The sequence below is a fragment of the Acipenser ruthenus genome, chromosome 7 (genome assembly GCF_902713425.1).
Source record: "Acipenser ruthenus chromosome 7, fAciRut3.2 maternal haplotype, whole genome shotgun sequence".
Lineage (NCBI taxonomy): Eukaryota > Metazoa > Chordata > Actinopteri > Acipenseriformes > Acipenseridae > Acipenser > Acipenser ruthenus.
Genome location: NC_081195.1, coordinates 11,093,437 through 11,116,617, shown reverse-complemented (window position 1 = coordinate 11,116,617; position 23,181 = coordinate 11,093,437). Strand labels below are relative to the sequence as shown.

At 36.1% G+C, this 23,181-nt stretch overlaps 1 protein-coding gene across 4 annotated transcripts in view; it reads right to left on the bottom strand.

Moving 5' to 3' along the window:
* LOC117415758 (adenosine kinase-like) overlaps nt 1-23,181 on the bottom strand; it is a 126,768-nt gene that overhangs the window by 80,047 nt on the left and 23,540 nt on the right. For all 4 annotated transcript variants that reach the window (XM_034026529.3, XM_034922167.2, XM_034026531.3 and 1 more), the window contains exon 4: nt 21,249-21,327. In XM_034026529.3, coding sequence (XP_033882420.1) covers nt 21,249-21,327 — 79 coding nt within the window. The remainder of the gene's footprint in view (nt 1-21,248; nt 21,328-23,181) is intronic.

Genomic DNA, 23,181 nt, shown 5'->3' with positions numbered 1-23,181 from the left:
ATTAACAGATTGTAACCAACAGGGCTAAACTCTGTGGCTCTGGGCAAAACAGTCCTAGATACCACAGCATATTACTTTTAATCTTTTAAATTGTCTACAGACAGCACATGACTTGCAGTGCTGCTTAAATGATAATCCAGTTTTGTTCCATGTATTTGGATTAAGTCACAAACTTCCATTAACGTTATTAATACATAACTATTACATTATTAATGGTAGTATACAATATGTAATAAAACTGTAGTAAAATGCAAGTAGAAAATAGCATACAGAAAATAGCTTGTAACTGTTATAGGTTGCCAATATTAGAACCCAAAAATGTGTGTTCGGTTATCTTTTAGTACAGTCTTTTTTATAAATCAACCTATTTATTCGGGAAAAAAATATCTATCTATCTATCTAATATCTATATATATATATATATATATATATATATATATATATATATATATATATAGGTCCTGTACACTCACTCACCAAAATATTATAATGTTTTTATTGTGATACGTGACGCAAGTGACACCTCCCAAGATATGTCTCAGAAACAAAATTCTGGAGAAATGTTCAGCTGTTAGAGCACACACTGTACTTTTCTCATGGAAAAGTAAACAACCCACTAACCCCTGAAAGGTCATATTTCACACAGCTTGCAGACTGACCATCTTCTAAGACAGCATAGTACTCTACCACTTTGCTAAACTAGTAGAAAAGAAATAAACTAGGGAGGCATTTGAATGTGAAGAGAAGAGGCGATGAAGAATATGGTAAAAAAACAAACAAAAAAAAAAAACTATACAGGTAGTAATAGACAGTGCTATAGAAACCAAAGCTACAAACAGCAGTGCAGGCAGCATACCAAAAAGTAAGTTTTGATTTATTGTTCTGATAACCTTCCAGATTCCTTCACTAAATGCCAACAGCAGTGCACTCGAGATTGAGTTATACGTTTCATTAATCTCTGTGAAATACTGTGTGATAAATAATGCTGTCACACTGGTTATAAATATGTGTTGTTATTAAAAAATCTAACAAAATGTGTACCATCACATAAAAGCCAACAGACAAGGGCAAACGCTATTAATTGACAAAAAAAACAAAACACAAACACAACAAGTAACTAAGCCCAAGCACTGACAGCAATAGTGTACTGTGCGTCTTTATACAAAATGTAGTATGACCTTCAGATTGATCACAGCTTCATAGTTATAGCATACAAGCTTTTTGCAAAGGTCTGGGGGATATCATTTGTTTACATAGAACAAAAATAATTTAAGGTATGATATCCAAAAAACAAAAGTATGCTGAGCCATGGCTGAAGTTCATAAAACCAGACTGCGACACAGTCATATTTGGGAGTATCCTCTGTAGGTACAGCCATTATAGCAGAAAAATAAGAATGTGGATACTAATAGCTCTCAAAGTCCCCATACCATGTGCCAAAAGTAGTATTCGTTCAGCAAAATCCTATCTGGCTTCACTCATTTCAGCTAAGAATAACTATACAAAAACAATTCAGTCCTCCCCAATGAAGGACCTCTGTTGATTTATCATCTCGTGTCACCTGAATAATCTAGACACAGCATTCTTAAGTAACAGATTTGCTTCAGTCCCGTTACCACAACACTCCTTGGACTACTCAATTCCTAAAGATATGTGCTCATTTCTGATAAAAAAAAACAAACAGATGCAGGACTGTAACCGAGTCACTGACACTACTCCCCAAGCTTATTTTAAAAAAGGGAGGCTTTAGATACAAGAAAGCTTTTCTTTTGAGATTTACAGCTGCCATCAAATTTGTATTCAGTGTGCTGATATTTTGCTCCATTTGCTTTGGCACTTGCTGAGAACCAGCATTCTGTAAACATGTCTAAGGAATCTTGTATTTAAAATAAATAAATAAATAAAACAAACAAACCAACCAAGGAACATACTTTCAACCATCTGTGCTGTAAAAATAAAGAAATAAATACACTTTGTTCATTAACCTTAAGCACATTGTTTTTTTTAAATACTAAAGCAGCTAGAAAATAACTTATTTACATCAACCCAGAAATTCATAAATATGCCTATGGATAAGTGGTGAACTCATCTGGTTATTTTAAGCTAGTTGGTGATAGCAGGTTTGTTTAGTTGTGTAAATCTGTGATTTTGTTCAAAATTGTAGCCTTTTACAGTGTTCCCTTGTATTGGAATCCTCTATTTTCTGACCTGAGATGTTGGAAGACCATCCCTTTTCAGTCTATTTGAGAACCCAGGGCTCAAAGTTGGCCAAAATACTTATGGGCATCTGGCGCCTAGCTTTTAAAATTTGGTCGCCTAAAAAAAAAAAAAGGGCCAGGTAAAATACTATATAGTGACGTCACTGTTTTTGTACACATCCTATGAACTTTGTCAATGTGGTATATGAAACAAACAAACAAAAAAAGTATTTGCAATCCGTGACAATAGCAGCTACTCTATGGTTTTAATGACAAGTTGTAAAAATAAAACACATGGATGCTGACATTGAGCAACTTGATTTCAGTAGTTCATTATACAACAGCAGACTGAATAAACTTTATGAACACAATGAAAACTGAACAAACAGCACGATTAGCAACAACACGTTGGCTACCAGATGTCAAATTATATTACTTTCGCTAATACATTTTTAAGACGAAGTACTAAATACAGTAAGTTAGGGTCTACTGAAATCTACACAAAGGACATGCACTGAAAAAAAAAAAAAGTTTGATTGTTTAACATGAAGCCTGAACAGGGTCTAACCACACATGGAATTCAGAGAAAAACACGTGGTATATTGAGGTAAATGTTTTGAGAAAAAAATAGTGATTAATAATATTGTGGGGAAAAAAAACCCCACAAAAACAAAAAACAAATTCAGTGAAACTAATAATATAACTTATTTTGTATCTGACCTGCCCACTCCCACAGTCGCCAATGGTGAATGCAAATTAATATTTGATCGCCGAGACCAATTATGGTCGCCAAGTTCCAAATTTGAGCACGGAACCCAAAACACCACTTCAAATCCCTCACCAGAACTCAATAATGAAGTATACATAAATTGTATTAGTAATTAAACTCTTTTAAATGATAAAAATGTAATAGAAAAATGATAAAAATGTAATAGAAAGAATTAGTGTTGGAAAACACAACTGAACGGCGATGAAGTGTGTCACAACAGGTTTGTTTTTGATGCCTTCTAATGTTTCTCAGAAAGTAAGAAAAAGGACACACTTCAAGGAGCTTGTTAAAACATGTTATTGTGGTATCTAATGCTGCAAACCACAAAGCCTTCTTTGATGGGATTTATGTGCGTTTACAGTTCCCTGCTTCCTTTTGCAGGTGCCAGAAACAATGCTATATATTTTAAATATCAAGTTACCAGGTCCATACAATTTCAACTTTTCAAATGTGACTTAACTACCAGCATTGGAAAATGGCTATTTCATTTTGTGCTGCAGGCATACTTGTGGCTTTTATTTAAACAAATAGCGTTGCTGTGTTAAACTTAACATTTTAAGGATTTTCGAAGTCAATTTAAAGTTTAAAAAAATGCCTCAAAATGTTGGTGTATATCGTGAGTGTCTGTTGGCTTGAGTGTGATTTCTCCTTATAGCTTTTGAAGTTCCAGCACATACCCACTTTTCAGCAGGGACACAGAGTGTTCAGTGCCTTCCAGTGCAGGACTGCATAAGGAAAGGCTGCAGTTCTCAAACACCAGTCCAGATACACAATGGACACCCTTCACAGCATCTATCTGTGTGGGGAGCACTATTTAATGCAACAATATAAAGTTGTCCATGAAGTTCAGGGGTGTTCAATTTCTGAAAGGGACAAAATGCTAGAAAAATCTACTTATCCTTCTTAAAAATTGAAAGTGGACCACCATCACAAAGCGCTACAGAGGAGAACTGTACATTATATGCAGAGTCACTTACAATAGGACATTGACGTGATAGGAGTTGGCCGTAAACACATTTTTAAATGTTTGTTTGTAGGTGCTAGACTTCTGCAATTCAGTGTTCAGAAACTTGCGTGGCTCTCTAGAAATATACCAGGAGTGTTTTTTTCTGGCAACAGAACAAACATAGGAAAAATAACTAAATAAAAACGATTTGTCCAACTGGCAAAGAATAACGGCAAAACATTTTGTTCCATAAATCTTGTTGTCCCGGGCGTCGGGCGTTATAAATGGCACAGCCTTGAAGTGCTATTAACATAAAATAAAATATACTAGCAGAAAAGTACCTCATTGCTACCCATTTAGTTTTATATGATTTAGTTGTTTTCCTGTCCTGAAGAACTGACTTCAATACTATGGATACATTCTGTAGAGAATGTAACATAAAGAAAGTTCAAGACTGGGCTAGTGAGTACAACCTAACCTATTCTTTATATGAAAAAGGGTCTCCTCCTTTGAAAACAGTGGTGGTTGATAGCTGCCTCCCAGAGACATTAGATCCAGTTATTTCAGCAGGGTTGAAAGCAAACTTTGGAACAGCTCTAACAGAGCTACACAGGAATAAAAAAGTATAACATTATTGGTGTTTATCACTTCCAAAGCCTAATTTATTCACAGTAAAATCAGAGTGAGATTAAATATATTTATAAACACAAATTCCCTACACAGCTACATATAAAGTGTGTTAGTTAAATTAACAAACAGCTGCTAACCGCAGGAATTCAGAAAGGTTACACTTGCAGATATGATTGGCACAAGGAAGTTACACCCACTTATAATATGTTTAGCCTTGGTGATATGCCAAATGGAAAACTTCCAGTTCACACTTTCCAAAAAGTCAGATCATTCATTACAAAAGATTAAAAACCTAGATAAAATCATTAGTTGCCAGCAGGTATGCATTTTAGAGTTTGTAATAACAAAAGGCATCACATCATTATATATATATATATATATATATATATATATAGCTCTAGAAAAAATTAAGAGACCACTGCAAAATTATCAGTTTCTCTGGTTTTACTATTTATAGGTATGTGTTTGGGTAAAATGAACATTTTTGTTTTTTTCTATAAACTACTGACAACATTTCTCCCAAATTCCAAATAAAAATATTGTCATTTAGAGCATTTATTTACAGAAAACGACAACTGGGCAAAAGTAATACAAAAATGACTACAAAAGATTTAGAAGCGAGTAGTTTTTCGAGATTTACGATTATACTGTAAATCACTTTCACGAATCAGCCCCCAAATGTAGTCTCCCATCATGTTCTCGTTATACTGTCCTTGGTAGCGTCGTTCAAAGTCCAATATATCCTGGTGGAAGTGCTCGCCTTGCTCCTCCGAGTACGCTCCCATGTTCTCCTAACTAAACTAATATATTAGTAACATCCCTAATTTTATATATATATATATATATATATATATATATATATATATATATATATATATATATATATATATATATACACAGACGTGCTCAAATTTGTTGGTACCCCTCCACAAAAAACGAAGAATGCACAATTTTCTCTGAAATAACTTGAAACTGACAAAAGTAATTGGCATCCACCATTGTTTATTCCATATTTAATAGAAATCAGACTTTGCTTTTGATTTTTTATTCAACATAATATTGTAAATAATAAAACAAATGAAAATGGCATGGACAGAATTGATGGGACCGCTAACCTAATATTTTGTTGCACAACCTTTAGAGGCAATCACTGCAATCAAACGTTTTCTGTAGCTCTCAATGAGACTTCTGCACCTGTTAACAGGTAGTTTGGCCCACTCTTCCTGAGCAAACTGCTCCAGCTGTCTCAGGTTTGATGGGTGCCTTCTCCAGACTGCAAGTTTCAGCTCTTTCCATAGATGTTCGATAGGATTCAGATCAGGACTCATAGAAGGCCACTTCAGAATAGTCCAATGTTTTGTTCTTATCCATTCTTGGGTGCTTTTAGCTGTGTGTTTTGGGTCATTATCCTGTTGGAGGACCCATGACCTGCGACTGAGACGGAGCTTTCTGACACTGGGCAGTACGTTTTGCTCCAGAATGCCTTGATAGTCTTGAGATTTCATTGTGCCCTGCACAGATTCAAGGCACCCTGTGCCAGGCGCAGCAAAGCAGCCCCAAAACATAACTGAGCCTCCTCCATGTTTCACTGTAGGTATGGTGTTCTTTTCTTTGAAAGCTTAATTTTTTCGTCTGTGAACATAGAGCTGATGTGACTTGCCAAAAAGCTCCAGTTTTGACTCATCTGTCCAAAGGACATTCTCCCAGAAGGATAGTGGCTTGTCAATATGCATTTTAGCAAATTCCAGTCTGGCTTTTTTATGTTTTTCTTTCAGTGGAGTCCTCCTGGGTCTTCTTCCATGGAGCCCACTTTCGCTCAAAAAGTGACGGATGGTGCGATCAGAAACTGACGTACCTTCACCTTGGAGTTCAGCTTGTATCTCTTTGGCAGTTATCCTTGGTTCTTTTTCTACCATTCGCTCTATCCTTCTGTTCAATCTGGGGTCGATTTTCCTCTTGCGGCCGCGCCCAGGGAGGTTGGCTACAGTTCCACGAACCTTAAACTTCTTAATAATATTTGCAACTGTTGTCACAGGAACATCAAGCTGCTTGGAGATGATCTTGTGGCCTTTACCTTTACCATGCTTGTCTATTATTTTCTTTCTGATCTCCTCAGACAACTCTCTCCTTTGCTTTCTCTGGTCCATGTTCAGTGTGGTGCACACAATGATACCAAACAGCACAGTGACTACTTTTCTCCATTCAAAATAATGTTGCTTTTTTATTTCAAATTACTGTGGAGAAACACCAAAATATCAATATTTTCTGGGCTCAGTCTGGAACGATATGGATTTCCCCTCTAATATACAGGTGAAGCAGATGTCTGGCGATTGTGCCTGGAGAGCGGTCTGTGCTGCTCATGATCTTTGCTGTTTTCAACTTGTCGAATCAGTGAAGCAGTGTTTCTGCGTGTTTTAGACGTATAAATGCTCTGGTAAACATGCATAGTCTTCATACTTTGACGGTTTTTGTTTATTACCGCGGCTTCATTTTATTAACAGCAATAGCGGCTGGTTGAATATGTGTTTGTGTTTCTTACTTGCAATAGAAAAATGAAGGAAAACACAAAAGTCAGGAAGTGCAAAGCGACAAAGTTATAGAGTTGCTTTGGATCATTTTTAGTTAGTAATTAATTATAGTTTTATCTTGAGGTTAATGTTTTTGATATAGTAAACATTTTAAACAGCACACAATTATGCTGAGGTGGGAAGTAAATAGTAACGTGAGAAACATTTATAGTGCAGACTATTATGTATTATTTATAATGACTTTTGCCGAAAGAAAGCGAAAGATTCCTAAATACTACCTTTTAATTCTTTGCATCCAAGTTTTAAGAATGAAGCCTACTGTTTGGTTTTCTGTCTCAGCAATCTGTCAGTCCCAGACTGTTGTGTAAAAATTGTATATTAAATAAACGGGAGAAAAAATAAATGTGTAACCAGATTATTGTGCCTTTTATTGCAACTGTGGTACCATTCATTGAGCAAAAATTGTAAAGGGTACTTTAGCTGAAACCTCCCAACAGAAGGGGTACAGTTTCAAAAAACAGTTGAAAACCCCTCAGTTAAGAGAAACAAAGTGTTACCTAGCAATAGCCAATCAAGTGCGTTTTAAGACATGCAGTGCCCGCCCACTGATCTCTCAGCAGAGTGCAAAACTTAATGATGAGAAGCCGGTGCATGCAAATTGTTTTCTTTTTTCTTTTTTTTTTTTGGACTGCATGTTAACAGCAACGAACAGAAAGGAAAGAAGAAACGTTCAGGTGGGTATGACACCGTCGCAAAGTTAAGCGGCATCTAGGGGACTTTTTTTTTTTTTTTTTCAATGGGAATAAAATTGTATTAATTTTTGAATACATAAAACCAAAATCCCTACAACACTATCAACTCAAGGAGACGGCAACATCTTTACAATACAGTTTAAAATGAAAATAATACAAATGCCTGTAGCATCTCAGACTTAGTTATACAGTAGTAAATAGACTTTTTGATTCTCTGCATTGGTGTGTGCTTACTGTGTTTTTCTTGACCGATACGATAGATAATAGCTGCTGTTACTTCTTTGGTTTGGTAAATTAATAGGAAGGCAGTGATGAAAAGTTCCAGTGCCTTGTTCTTGCTGATATTTGAGTATTTGTGTTTCAATTAAAGACAATCGCGTTTGCTAGCGATCATTGTTTAGTAGGGCGGTTTATATTAGACGTCACTTATTTAATAGCCTACTCGGATATCTCATGCAGTTTTCAGAACTTGAGATGTCTTTGTTCATTAGTTAGTTCTAATGTCCACAGTGGCTCACCGATGGACAAATGGTGAATAAAAAAAACACGCCCATATCACCTTAAACCGGTAATCATGGTATAGAAAAATGGTTGCGGTTTCAAAACCGTGGCAGTTTATAATGCAGTTTACCGTAAAACCGGTATACTGTGACGTCCATAACAACATATATAGGTAACAACATGCACAATACAAAAAATGCTTCTCTCACAACCAAAAATGTTCTGAGAGAAGGGCCTCTAGGGCTGAATACTAGATATAAATGTTATATCCCCCATAGTGCTCAACTAACTGAATAGTCAAATGTTGTAATTTCAGTAAAGGATGAAAATGCAAGTGTCAAATCGGTCTTCCTTTACCCCCTTTCTTTGCAGAACACAAGACTAGAGATATCTGCCTAAAACCATTACCCATCTCTGACTTTAATGCACTGGCACACAGTTAGGTGAAATCTTGTTATATCCAACCTAGACATGGCCTGTGTGGGTGTCGTGCTGTTCATTGAATGAGATGGCATGGATTGTTTCAACCCCAGGAGGGAAGACAAAGAAGTGATATATCTCACACCAGTGAAGCCAGAGCATGCTGCGAATCCAGGAACAGGCACTGCCAGACAGGAGCAGCTGGAAGGGGGAACTAGCAGCTGCTCCACTGCCATTGCTCCCAGCAGGTGTAACTATTGTGCTGTGGTGTTAAAGGAGGGTATCGGATAAAACTGGTGAAATTGGGAAAAAACGCTAAAATTTAGGAAAATATAAAACTAAACCCCAGAACTAGAAAGAAAGTACAGCAAAGTTCTCCAGATCTTCAGAGCTCACTACATTGCATTGCTGACCCTCACGTTTATAAGCACCTAACCAAGACATTGGATACAGCGGAATCTAAGAGGCTGGGCCTCAGCCCATCCTACTGCACAATGACAGTCTAAATCGCTTACAGCTGTTTCAGACAGACATCACTTGTCAATTACAGGCTTTCCTTTGTTTCACTTACATATAGAAGAAGTCAGCAATGACAAACTGCTAGCTGGTCTAAAACAGTTGGTTTCTGCTACAGTAAATAAATATTGATAATCATGCACTACTACTCTTCAAATTATCCAAGAGAATGCTCATTGATCGTGCGTGTTTTGTTCCCTATACAAATTTAAAAAATGAAATCAGCAAGTCGTTAAATTCACTGTATGCAAATACTGTATGAAATTAGTATTTTCGGTTACTTTCCAAAATGCTTCAGCAGTTATTTTTTTTTTCTGTCAAAATATATATAGTAGTAACTCGATACTAGTGGCACACTTAAGTTGCACCTTCTTTCCTTTGCTGTCTTCCACAATGAAATCCCTGTGGTTACGGGCACATTCTTTTACATTTGCAATTCTGTTTTAAATCCTCCATATCTTAAATGTAATACAGCTTTAAATCCCGCGAACAAGCCTCCATTCCTGATTGTAATCTCGTTTTAAATCTTGCATGTGGAGTCTGCAATAGAAATGTAGGAATGTGCTGTCACTCAGTAGTTGGAGTGGGTTTAAAGTATTCAGAACAAATCAATGACAGATACAAGTCAGGAAGGAGGAGCACTGGGAAATGTATTTATTATTATTTTTGTAGTAGGTTTTATTTTTTAAAATTTTTGTCATTTTTGACCAACGCTTCCAATTATTTAAAGGCAACCTATTTCACGCCATGTCACTTCCAGTCTGTGGGATCAATATATTGTAGTATGAAGTCTGACAGTCACATGTCTCCAGATGTACTGTCCTTCTGCTGTTTATAAAAGGTCTCAAGTCAGACATCTATGGGCTTTAACAATTATGTTAACAACATAATAGAAAAATTAATAAAGAGTATGCAAAGAAGAATGTGTTCAAGCCCCAAAGGTTCACTCATTTCATTCTGAACAGCTGACCAAAATCAGGAAATCCATATCAGATTCAAAATGTATAAACGACTTGTGGAACCAGAGTTTAGTACAGTGGTCCTCAAAGTGGTGCCAGGCCATCGTGCCCGCGGCAGCTGTTCTTAAATTATGGGTCGTGAACACATTTCTGGCGGGTCGTAGCGTGAGAAAATAAATAAAACTTTAAACACGTTTTCCAACAAAAGCGTCACAGCAGTCTGTTGACAGTGCTGCTCGCTTATTCTGTACTTGTACATATTTTTTTTTTTCCCTGAAGTGCCTCTGCGACACGATCAACCAATTGAATATCGGCATTTTCTCTGCAGCAGCACAAACATAAGTTAGCTGGGTGGGGCATAAACTGTGTCTGTTTCAGTTGCAGGTACTGACAGTAAGTTTAACCAATAGGAGAGTCAAATATCTTCCAAGCTGTCCAAACATAAGCAAGCACAGGTCAATCACGGTATTCTGCATGAAAATTGGCGAGTAAGTAGCCAATAGGAAAGTGAAAGATCTGACAGATGTCCAATCATTCGTGAGCAGAGGCGGGGTGTTAATATGCCGGCTAAACACTGAATTTCGCCGTCTTTTATTGAGAAAAATAATACATTTCAGTATTTCGAATTTTAATTTTCTGTCTATATATTTTTAAATTTCAACAGACATGGGAAACGCCGTAATAGATTTAGTTACGAATCCACTTTCTCTGAATAATTGTACTGGAGATGAGCGATCTTTAAACAGAATTTTGCCAAACTGGAACAAAGCAAGACGCTATCTACCCTCTTATTTTAGTTTACTCGTGGTTATCTGTGTAAACATGCTATTTAAAGATATTTGCATTGCATATTTTATATAAAATTAATTGCCCGCAAACAGCCAAGTAAGATCAATTTATGCCAGTGCCCAAATTACTTTGAGGACCCTTGGTTTAGAACAAAGATATGACACTACCTGCGAGTGGCAATCGTAACATTTAGATTAATATTTTCAGTGGCATGACTACAGTTTGTTTTTTCACTTTGTCTTATCAATATCAGTAGACATATCAGCACCTGTTCTCTGAATCATAGCGAAGCACATGCACTGGAATTATTAGTTCTGACTTAGGTGAAGAACCATCCCCTAATGTTTTCATCCATAAATTATATCTTTTGCACTCTACAAAAACACACCATGTGCCAATTTAGGCAAAGGTTAATCCACAATTTCTAAGTGACAGTAGTGCGATTTCCATCCATTTATCGAGCAAGTTTATAAGTTAAAATTGCTACAAAAATAGTAGCAACATAAGAGTGAAAAAATGGTTTTCTATCTACTGCAAATTCTAGTGAGTCAAAGGGAATTCACTGTGACGTTTTGTGATGTCATAGCCTAATTTGCATGTGTCGCTACGTTTTCAGGTTATTAGCAAGAAATACTCGCTAGATGATTTTCCATACATTTTTTTCACTCGCTCGCTAGTGTAGTGAGTATATTCTACCGAGTTAAGCTCTTAAAAAACCAACAATAAAATATACATCCCGTATGGGAAAATTGAACCTGCAGTGTGTGTCAAAAATGATGTAAAGTAAGTGTTGCATGCGTAAAAGGTACTTGCAAAGGTAAAGGTATTGTTTTCACATATTTTCCCACTAGTTTAAAGGTTGCTTATTCTTTTTCTGCCGTTTTGTTAGAAGTCTTCCAATTTTGTGTAGCACAGTGTACTAGGATGCATACTACTAAACTAGATAAGCAGAAAAAAAAGTTGTATTATAAAGCCATTTAAAAAGTATGTGTGTGTATACTGTATGTGTTTTTATATATATATATATAAAATGGACGCTCTTAAGAAAAAAAAGACAATTAAACATTCAGTTTGTTTAACTTAATTTTAAAGCTGAGGGAACACAGAGACACTTTGTTGCTTGGAACTTGGTTTCAGGAGACCAGGTTTCAAGCCACTGCATGGCACACCAGTGGAGGCTTGAGGAGACCAGTGGCACAAAATCAGCCAAATCAAAAGCCTACTTTTAAAATGGGAGAAAATCATTACTGAATAAAGAATAAAAAGATTATGAAATTCCAACATCATTTCTCAGTTTGTGTTATTGCGTACATCTGAAATGATACAAAATAATGCTGACAGTTCTCTCATTTACAAATTGCAGTGGAGAGGGTTTACTGAGTAATTTATTTTAAATTAATATCTTTAGCAAACGGCGATGCATTCAATAAGATTTGCTTGTGTGATTGTCAGGCAAATCAGCGCATTTTTGGCAGCGACACAAAATAAAAATAAAAAATACTTAATACTTCTGATTGGTTTATATTTGGGGAAACCCCCGATACAGTCCATATATGGATAGTATTCATCACATGATTTCAATGAACCTATAATATGATTCAGAAGGATTCCCTAAAATAGTCCTGGAGCAGACTAGTTCGTAGAAAACAAAGTGCTAAAACATTTCTTGCTCTTATGTTGTTAGCTTGTTTTTTTGCCAGGATTTTATTAAACAAAATAGCATTTTTTTAATAGACCGTTTTTGGTTTGTTTTGGCTTTTTTTTTTTTTTTTTTTTTTTTTAAATTAATGGGTAGAAACTTTGAACTTAAAATGTAAACAAATCAAGTACAGAGACATCATCATATTCATTTAGTAATTGTAAAGATAATTGTGTTTCTTATTTGCTCCACGTCAGAGCATGCAGATTATGCAATTTGATGTCACTGGAATGGTAAGAAGGGCACTAGGCCAAGAAACACGCTTGTTACGGTTTTCCAAGTGTTGAATAAAATGTCGCTGCGAGTAAAAAATAAAACCGCCTCTAGCGAGCGAGCTTGTCATGCGAGTAAAAACTCCTTAAAAGTTGACTTAAAACCGTTTTCCATAGCGTTTGTTGCATATCTTTTCTTATTCGCATAAGTTTTACCGAGCTTAAAAGTTGGAAAGAAAAGGCCTAGTATGTCTATAATAATGTACAGCAAGTTAAGCAACACACAGCGCACGGTTGCACTTCTTTTGGAACAGACCTCCTATGCAAATTCCACCTTGCACCGCACAATTAAAAAATACCCAATAACTTGCAAACTGTAGAACATCATAACACACAAGAAACGTGAGATTCTATAAAAATTCAAAAAGAGCCTTTTAAATTAAAAGAACAACATTGAGCCAGTCCTCTATAAATCCCAGGGGAGAGACTGGAATAATATGGGCACTTTTAATGATGCAATTTATATGGAAGGGACTTGGCAAGCTTTGCACTTCCTAAGCTGGCTGAACAATCTAGCCTGTTTCTTTGTGCTCCCATTTGATTGCGGAGTAGGAGAAGGAGGAAGATGTCAGAGTTTGCATGGGGAGGAAGCAAACGATAAGACCAATTTCTATTAGTGTCTGTCTGTATCCTGCTGTGTGTCACCGTATCTCAGTAATTCTAGCACTAAGTTACAAAACCTGAATATCCCAATTTTGACTTCCACCTACACAATTTAAGGTCTGTCACTGGGCTGAGCTTTGTGCTGGACTTGTATGGTTCAAATCAGAGGGATAACAATCTTGTTTACTTTGTTTATTAGAAAGCCTGTGTGGCCTTTTCCAGTGCTGGTACAAATTGAAATAAATATCATAGCATGTGTATGCCATTAGTAAACAGAAGACAAACTTGATTACATAACTAAAAGAAACAACAGATTCCTGGGTGGGTTACTGTGCAGAGTTATTAATTCCTGAACAGCCCCCAATGAGAGCCACTGCTCTACACCATCCACCCAGGAAACTGTTGTTTTTTTAGTTATGGAATGAGTTTGTCTTTTGTTTTCTGTATCAGATTTCTAGATGGTGCTGTGTATCTGACTGGTGCCTTTTATTTAAGCCCACATTTTATTGACGAAGTCCGCTGCCATCTGGCAATATACGTTGATTATTGACTTACTATGTGGTGTGCACATTGGCAAGCATTGGACACAATCGGTAAACTATTATTTGCAATGTTAAGTTGGCTCTTATTACGATGGATCGGTGGCTGGTTTGTGCAAAAGAAAAAACACAACAGCTGTGACATACAGAGAATTTGTGTAGAGGTGGGGGGCATCAAGTAAGACAGACAAGAGGTAGGAAGGGTGCGGTCCAAAAAGTTAGAGAACCACTGTTCTAGAGGAAATGTTAGGGCTGGCTGGACCCAAGACCAACACAAAAACTTTAATGAATAGCCTCACTGGTAATTTTCTGCAAAGCTTTCAAACCAAAATATTTAAGGTTGCTTTATGGGTTGCTATGCAACTGGCCACTATTCCACAGGTCTCTATAACAACCCAACCACAAATCCAACATGTGTGTGCCAAGATAAAAGCATGCTATGGGCCTAAGGCACTCCATTGGAAAATATATGAATGAAGAAAATGTAGCTAGCCAAAGCATAACTTCTGTCATATGGTTGGTAAATCAATGGTTATACTTCCTTTCATTCTAACTAGATCTAAGGGCTTCAGACATAGCAATAAAAACATCAAAATAGCCTACAGGATCAGGGGGTGTGTTTCGTAAATTTCACATCACTGCCAACAAAACAGACCAAGGCCACTATGGCTACTGTGTAATCAATTAATTTTCAATTAACCCAATGAACCTTAAAAGTCTGTTTTACTTTTCTAGGGCATTTACTACGGCAGCTAGATTGAGTTTTAAATTTTAACAGCAACAGAATTAGCTCCTCTTTTGCAAGTTCACAAGAGATTACCAAAGTATCTATTTTTATCTTTCGCAACCAAGTCTTAGTAGCCTATAGTTACTCATTAATCAAAATCTGTGGCAAGTAACCTTCACTAGATCATACAGTTTTAAATGAAAGGAAGATCTGATTTGAAAGTTTGTGTTGCATCTATGCCACACCCTTACTCTGAAATGTATAAATATATATCATTGCTATTGACATTTCCACAATAGCTCCAGGAGTGACCATTTTGGGAGAGGACTCTCTTTGATGTAATTCTTCTCTTGTACGAGTACAGATACTGAACAGGCCCAAGAGCAGCCACACGTCTCAGATGATTCTCGGAAAGATAAACTTAGACCCTTTCATGTTTTCTTTTCTTCTTTTTGCATATTTTATTGCCAAAACTGCCGTCAGCTATACTGATTTTCATTACTGAAAATAAAAGAATACAAACAGTGATTTTACCAGTCTCTCTTTCAAATCTAAATTTTCATATTTGTTCAGAAACTGTGCATTTCAAAAACAGGCTTTGGCTGTCAGACAGAGAAACAAAATGCAAAATAGACTGCATCACACATTCATGAGCATTACACCTATTCAACAGTCTAGGTTAGTTTATCAATGTATTGATTTAACTTTCGGAAATTTATTAAAATAGCTGGATTACAGGTAACCAATAAGCAAATTCAATTACAGAAAGTATTATATATATATATGTATATATGGGCATTTCATGTAGTTGAAAAAATATTCCAATTTGCTCACTTCAACCTCCCCGCCCCTCCACCCCAAATAGGTAAATGTAAACCATAAATTGTCTCTGATACTCTATCCATTAATTGTCTTTTGCTTATGATATACTCCAAGTAAGCAGCGAATTGGCATCTGCCTTTTGAATTTAGCACTTGCATTAAATGTCTAATTAAAAAAAAAAAACATTGCTTTAATAATATAGAGTAGCTGCACTTCAATCTCTCAATCCAAAGAAATCAAAGACCCACCAGGTGTGCTTCTTTTAATCCTCAATTAACATGCTAGTCTTCATTCAGCTACACTCATGTTCACTGCATACCCTTCAGCTAGAAAGGCTTCAACATGCATTATTGGCTTGTATATAACCTTTGTTTTCAGCTTGCAGGGATCACATCAGTAAAGCTACAGCTTTGGTGCAAAATGAGGGCCTCCTAATGCTTCTTAGCTTAACAGACCAAAGTCTGACTTTTTATGCTCTTGATTTGTAGTAAATCAGGATCACAAAGAAAAAAACAATTATATATTACCTCTGGGAGTGCAAGAAAATATTTTTCTATGCCTTTTAGCCTTGGACCTTCCAAAGTACCTTTACAGAAATAAAACAAAACCAGCTACTTGCAAAAATCAACCTGCTCCTGTTCAACTTTTCTTAATCATTCCCAACATGCAATAAACCTCTTTTTCAAATACACAGTAAAAACTGGGGGGAAAAAAATGTAAAAGTAGCCAATATCATTCAAGACCTTAATTGTTATTTTTTCTAGTATATCTGCATTTGTGTGCTAGACTCAAAAAAGAAACAGAATTAACTACTGGTATTTTAACACATGTGCTCCCAGTACTCTTTAACAAAAGGTACAATAAACTTTTCTTAGTTTTTGTTATAAAAAAAAAAGCCTGCATAGTTATATATGAAGTCATGGAACAGTTGGGCTCATGGGGGTTGATTGGTTTATTCCACTAGACAGCCAACCTAGACTGTCTATGTTTCCATACAAAATATTAGCTGGGGAAGTCGTTTGTACATTATAAAACACTGAGGTGATTTTGTAAAGAAAGGAGTCCCAGCCGTACAGCCAACAGAAGAGACATGTGTTTCCAATAAATGAGTTCGAACACAAATGGAAGGTTGGGCCCCTTTACCCTTTGCTAATAGACTTTACACAGGAAGCAATGGCCAACAAATGGGGGGGGGGGGGGGCGGGATCATACCCATCTGGATATAAAATGTACATGTATTTAGCAACTGCATTTTCCCCATCTGGATGCAAGATATAATACTGTATTCTGTTTTATTATGTAAGCTACAAGATAAACAAAATTAAGAAACACCTGGACCAAAAGCAGAATATTTTTTTCTTCGGGGTACGCAAGTCTGTATAGTGTAGGTGCAGATGAGCCACTGCATGAGAATGTAACGTTTCTATGCTTAATATAGCAGCTATATTAGGTCAGATGTCAACATCACTGTCCCCAACTCTCCCTCACAGGGATGCTTAATTAACAAAGATCTTCATGTGACAGACAAGGAGAAGGTATGCCTACAGAACAGACACAGCTTTAATGTTGCTCCAAGAAAATCTACCATTTCACTTGCTTCAAAATAAGACCTTGTGTTTTTTTGTTCCATGTGTCTGGGTATGATATTTTGAGGACTGTAAGGGATATACATTGTGCACTGGATGGCTTTGCTACTCCCACTCCAACCTTTGATGTAGTGACTATGTAAGCCTGTCTGTATTTGTTATTTTACTGTGATGTACAAAGTAAGCTGCTTTTAGCAGATGGGCCTTTATCTTTTGTGCTCCTCTGCGGTATGATATTGAACCTTGGAAAAGGTTTGAAGGATAGTCAGAAGTAGATTTTGTTAATACTTAACAAATACATAATCTATAAACATCTGATACTTAATTATGAAGTACTGGTGAAGTAGACAATCAAACATTCAAGATACTGCCTATGTCATATGAGACTGTGGCCCTGCTTGTGTAAATACTGTGTGTGGGAATGCAAAGCTGGTAAGGATGGCATTAATAATGTCCCTGCCAACATCACAGGTGTGGCCATTCTCCAATTAGGTAACGGACTGATAATTGGAGAATGGCCACCTGTATAAAAGGAGAAGAAATCCTTTGTGTGGGAACAGGGAGTTCGGTGAGTTTGGACCTGTGTTTGTAATTATAGTGAAGGTGAATGCCCAATCTATATTATGTTTGCTTGTTTTGTTTGAATCTTTATTTTGGCCCATGTGCCCAGTTTATTTGTTCCTGTGTTTGTTTGTCAATTAAAAGTGTGCATGCCCATTTAAACTGCAGCTTCTTGACTTGGAGTCTCTTTCCTGCGAATACCATCTGAGGCCACAGGGCTATCCTGCCACAGATACTGAACACAATATCCTGGAGTGCCTGGTGCAAATCTGCCATATTTATCAAATGATTTATTTTTGGCAGAGGGCACAAAAACGTCTTAGAAAACACGAAGACGTATGTTATTGGATTTATGTCTAGTTTACAAATGATTAGTACACATCTAGGAGTACAAAAAAAATCATGTACCGAAAACGTTTTGAAAACTGTAAACAAAACCGCTTTGAGAATAAGTATGTCCCGCATTAATCCAAGTTATGCTAGTGCCAAGGCTGTGTATCTTCATCTAACATTTTTTCTGCTCTTTGCCGTTTATGTGGGAGCCACGAGGATTATTTCTCACGATCTAAAATGAACGAGAGAGGCCAGGGTACAATTCTACCCTGGGGTACCGCATGGTGTCTCGCATGCTGCTTTCATAAAAAAATTAATTTCCTGAATTGTTATTTTTATTGAAAGAAAATCCCTTTATAAAAGTATATGAAAACACAAATTCACTCAAGCTGAAAACGCAGTGCTGCACCAGATGGACAGCTAATGCCATGTATGCACATTTGACTTGATAAATGCATTATAACAATATTTATATTAACTTTCTATAGTAAATGTAACCTACTGTATTCTTAAATATTCTGTTAAAAAGAAGCATAAAAAATTAAGAATTCTATTTTTTATTTTTCAAGTTAGAACATGTAACCCTCCCCATTTCTGTAATTATATATATATATATATATTATATATATATATATATATATATATATATATATATATATATATATATATATATATATATATATATATATATATATATATATATTAGAGCCATCAGCAATGATCACCCTGACCCTTACTCACCACATATACTGGATCAACAGCTGAAAACAGTGGCTCTTAGAACTTATGCAGTCTTTAAAATTCAGCAACAAAAAGTTTCTGGTGATTTCTTCACTTTGGACAATGTTTTGGACAATACCTTCTGTTTAAGCAAGTCTATTCTTCAGTACATTCTGTAAAATGTAAAGGTCCACTATTAACTACGGTAGATTCATTTTTCTTTATATGAACAAAGCACCTTATAAACACGAGGTAAAATGAGTATGTGAGAAACTGTTTGAGGAGGCTGTGTGGTCCAGTGGTTAAAGAAAAGGGCTTGTAACCAGAAGGTCCCCGGTTCAAATCCTACCTCAGCCACTGACTCATTGTGTGACCCTGAGCAAGTCACTTAACCTCCTTGTGCTCCATCTTTCGGGTGAGACGTAGTTGTAACAGACTCTGCAGCTGATGCATAGTTCACACACCCTAGTCTATGTAAGTCGCCTTGGATAAAGGCGTCTGCTAAATAAACAAATAATAATAATAATAATAATAATAATAATAATAATAACTGTGTGATCTAGCCTTGCTAGAGCCAGTGGTTACAACAATGTTTCAGTGAAATAGTTATTTTTACTGGACAACACCTGTAATGGAATCTAACTGAGAAAACAGGACAGATAAAACTGCCTCCATCAATCCCGAGGTAATGACTTATTCAAATAGATACATGAAGTTTGACCCAAGCCCCCACTATATCGACATAGAATACCGTAGTGTACTAAATGTGAAGACTGTCTTTATTTAGCAGAACCCAAAAGTAACATGACCTCAAAATGAAAGCCATGTTAGGTCAGAGGTTAATGTCATGAACACCACATTTAGCATGCAGTGTATCCGGCAAGTACAAAGTCAGTTCCTCAGATTGACCGAGATGAGACTTTGTGGCAGCAGCTTTGTAAAATGAATGGCATAGAAGGGTTAATTTTTCTTGCACATAACTGCTGATCCTTACAGAACAGGATGGCGACAACATATTTAGGTTTAGCTTTTGGTTTCTATCACCTGGAAACCAAAAAGTCATACATTTCATAATATTGCAGTCATGTTAGGTAAATGCATAAAACTATTTTCACTTTTTGACTGTATGGAATACATTTTTAAAGCTGGTCCATGGTTTAATAACAACATATGTTACATATGGGAACAATATATGAGGTAGTGCTAGGTAGTGCAAAAGATTATTATTATAATACAAGGATGAAAATAATAGGAACTTTCAGTGGTTTGACTATTGTTGCAGCCTCAAGGAAACTGCTTAACTTGGCAACACCCCTTATAACTTTTAGTTCACAGCAAAACATGGCAGGCCAGCAGCTACTGTACCATAGTTTCAGTTTCATCTGATCATATTTTTAGCGAAACAAACTATTTCTGAAATCCCATGGCTTCATCTTAGCCAATATATGTAATCGAGGAAACAACAAGGGCAGACAAATCAAGACTAGGTACCCAGATTACAAAATAATGTTGACATTGCAGGACTACAAAAGGCCTACAGCATGTCTGCAACATTATTAGTCAATACTGTACTTCTACTCGTTCATGAATGTCTCTGCAAATATGTTATAAAACAAATGGCAAGGCATGCAGTATGATAATGACTTTCAGATGATCATGTTAAACATTAAACAGTACCGAAAGCATTTAAATTTTTTACTTAGATTATGGAATCGACATGGATTAGTGTAGTTTATCTTGTCCATTCATACTGAAAACATTTCTTGAGAAACTGAATTTATGTAAATTTTGCTCTGCTTCATAATTAAAGAGCGCTTTGGATAAGAGCTGTGTGTATATCTCTGCATTGCTTTGACTCGTCTGTTTACAATCTGTTGAATGTAAACCTCCACCATGAGCCAACATAAGCCTTAGGGCATCTCCTCCTGCAGTCACAGAAACACACAAATATTTTCTGTTTTTCTTTTACATAACTTAGTATAACATTAGGTTTTCAGAATGGAAATAATACATAGGGTAAGATTGTTTTGGACATTTAAAAAAAAAAAAAATTTTTTAAATAAGAGCCAATAAATGAGATCAATTTTATTTAACTTTTTAGCTGGGAAAAATAGATGTGTTAATCCAATCCAAATATATTTCTCAAAATTCCTTTGCAGAACTACACAATTAATTTAATTGGGGCCTAGGATCATTTGCATAATGGAAGGATCCCATTTAGAGGCCAAATAAATTACAGAAACACTGCAGCAGAGATAAACAGGGTACCTCTCAGGTTAATTTAGGCCATTGTCTGGATGCAGTATGCATTTTTGCCTCAGCAAGTTGTGCAACAGAATGTAACATTCTTATCTTAATGTTATAAAATAAATACAAACCTGGGCAATTTTAACTGAATTCTGGGTGGAGCCACCGGCATGGTATTCTACTTTGAACTTCCTGACAATTTCCTCAAACCTGCAACAGAGCCACACAAAAAAAAAAAAAAAATAAGTCAAATGCTGCAACACATCACAAAGAGAAAACAAATGGAAACATCACAATTACAAACTTATAACTTGACAATGTTTGTAAACAGGAAACAACTCATTCGCTCTTTTAAAAGGCAGGAACTGAGATGATGGCTATAAATAAAAGTGCAAAGATGAAAACACATGCTTTTAACCGCTTATACAGCAGTGAGGTAAAAGTGCTTGAAAAGGACTGGTGCTTAATTTGAACTCTCATTACAGTTTCAGTGTTTGATGATGCGGAAACCAAGATTGCAGCACATTCCTGCAGCATGCAATGGTTTTAACCACAGGTGACTTTTGATGCCTGCCACACACCATTAATGAACGAGGAACTGATAAGACAAATGTCACATACATATTAAAAGCAACTTTGATGTATGAATATGTTATTTCATTAACATAAATGTTGGTTCCACAGTGCACAAAACCCAGCATCATTTCCTGTTTTCCAATTTGAATGAAGAAACCTACAAACACAAGCAACAAACAGATAACATATTGCTGTAATAATACTCCCTGGGAAAATGCAATATTAAAGCTGGTGTATGTATACATTGCACATTGTTTTTCATTCGCTGTACAGATATTAATAGCCAGGTACTCCACTTCTAGCTGTGGGTGGACAAAGCCACGCTTTTGATCTCCCTAGAATAATTATTCCAGGTTCAGTGATTATAGCTTCCAAACTACTACCCGACAAGTAATTTAAATTCAGTAACCACTTGTCCAGAACTGTAAAAAGGATTAGGTGGAGTATGCCACAGGTTTACATTTTACCATCTTAAGTGACTTAAAGGACCTTCATTTTTGCAATTGAATGTATTAAATTATAACTGAATATCATAATGCACATGCATAATACAACATTTACAGTATACCAATGGATGGTAAACATTAGTTACAAACAAACTTATTTAAAAAAAAACCTAAAAAAAACTGTTTATGCCTCTTTCAGGGGCATAAACAGGTTATGCTACACCAGTTATAATACCTTAAATTTAAAACAATAAAATAACCAAATTTTGTAGCTGAAAACACTACAGACATGATAGTTGATCACCAGGTATTTCAAACATCCAGCTGCTGCAAAGGCCATCCAGTTATCTGCGTTTTTAGTTTCTTTGAATAGCCATATTTGCTTCTGTCATTTTTTTTTTTTTTTTTTTTTTTTTTATTAACTGTAGTAAAAATATTATCTGCAGTGAAGTTAACATATTTCCATGTTAGTTATCAGTTTTATATAGTTGTTAAACCAAAACAGGTTCTGATAATTTCAGCAAGCCAACATTACTTGATGGTTCATTTGCCTGTGTCAGGAAATCAACACAGCTGTCATTTTAGTTTTTGTTCAGTGTTGTTAATAATGTAGCGATGCCAGAAACTACAGTATTAAGTTGAAGGTACTGACGGTTCCAAAATTCTAGGATTTTGCGGTCATCTCACATGGGATGTGGGATGACCGCTCTACTTGTAACCCAGTTTGCTCAGACTAATCATGATGTTTATAATATACATTTGAAAATAATTCAGTATCATCAGCTTCCAGCTGTAGTGGGCTTCTATCAGAAGGTAGATGTCCACTGCTATGTGAATCAAATTTAACATCAAACTGCACAAGTGCCAGCTTTCCCATTTTGACTTGCTGTATTGAAAGCTCAGATCACATCTATTTGACAGCAAATACTAAACAAAGACACAATTGGTCCAAATTTTATTATTCACCAAAACCAACCAATCAATACTTAGCAACTACAAAAGCAACTGGTCCGTAGCACTGCCACTGCTGAACCACAGCCTC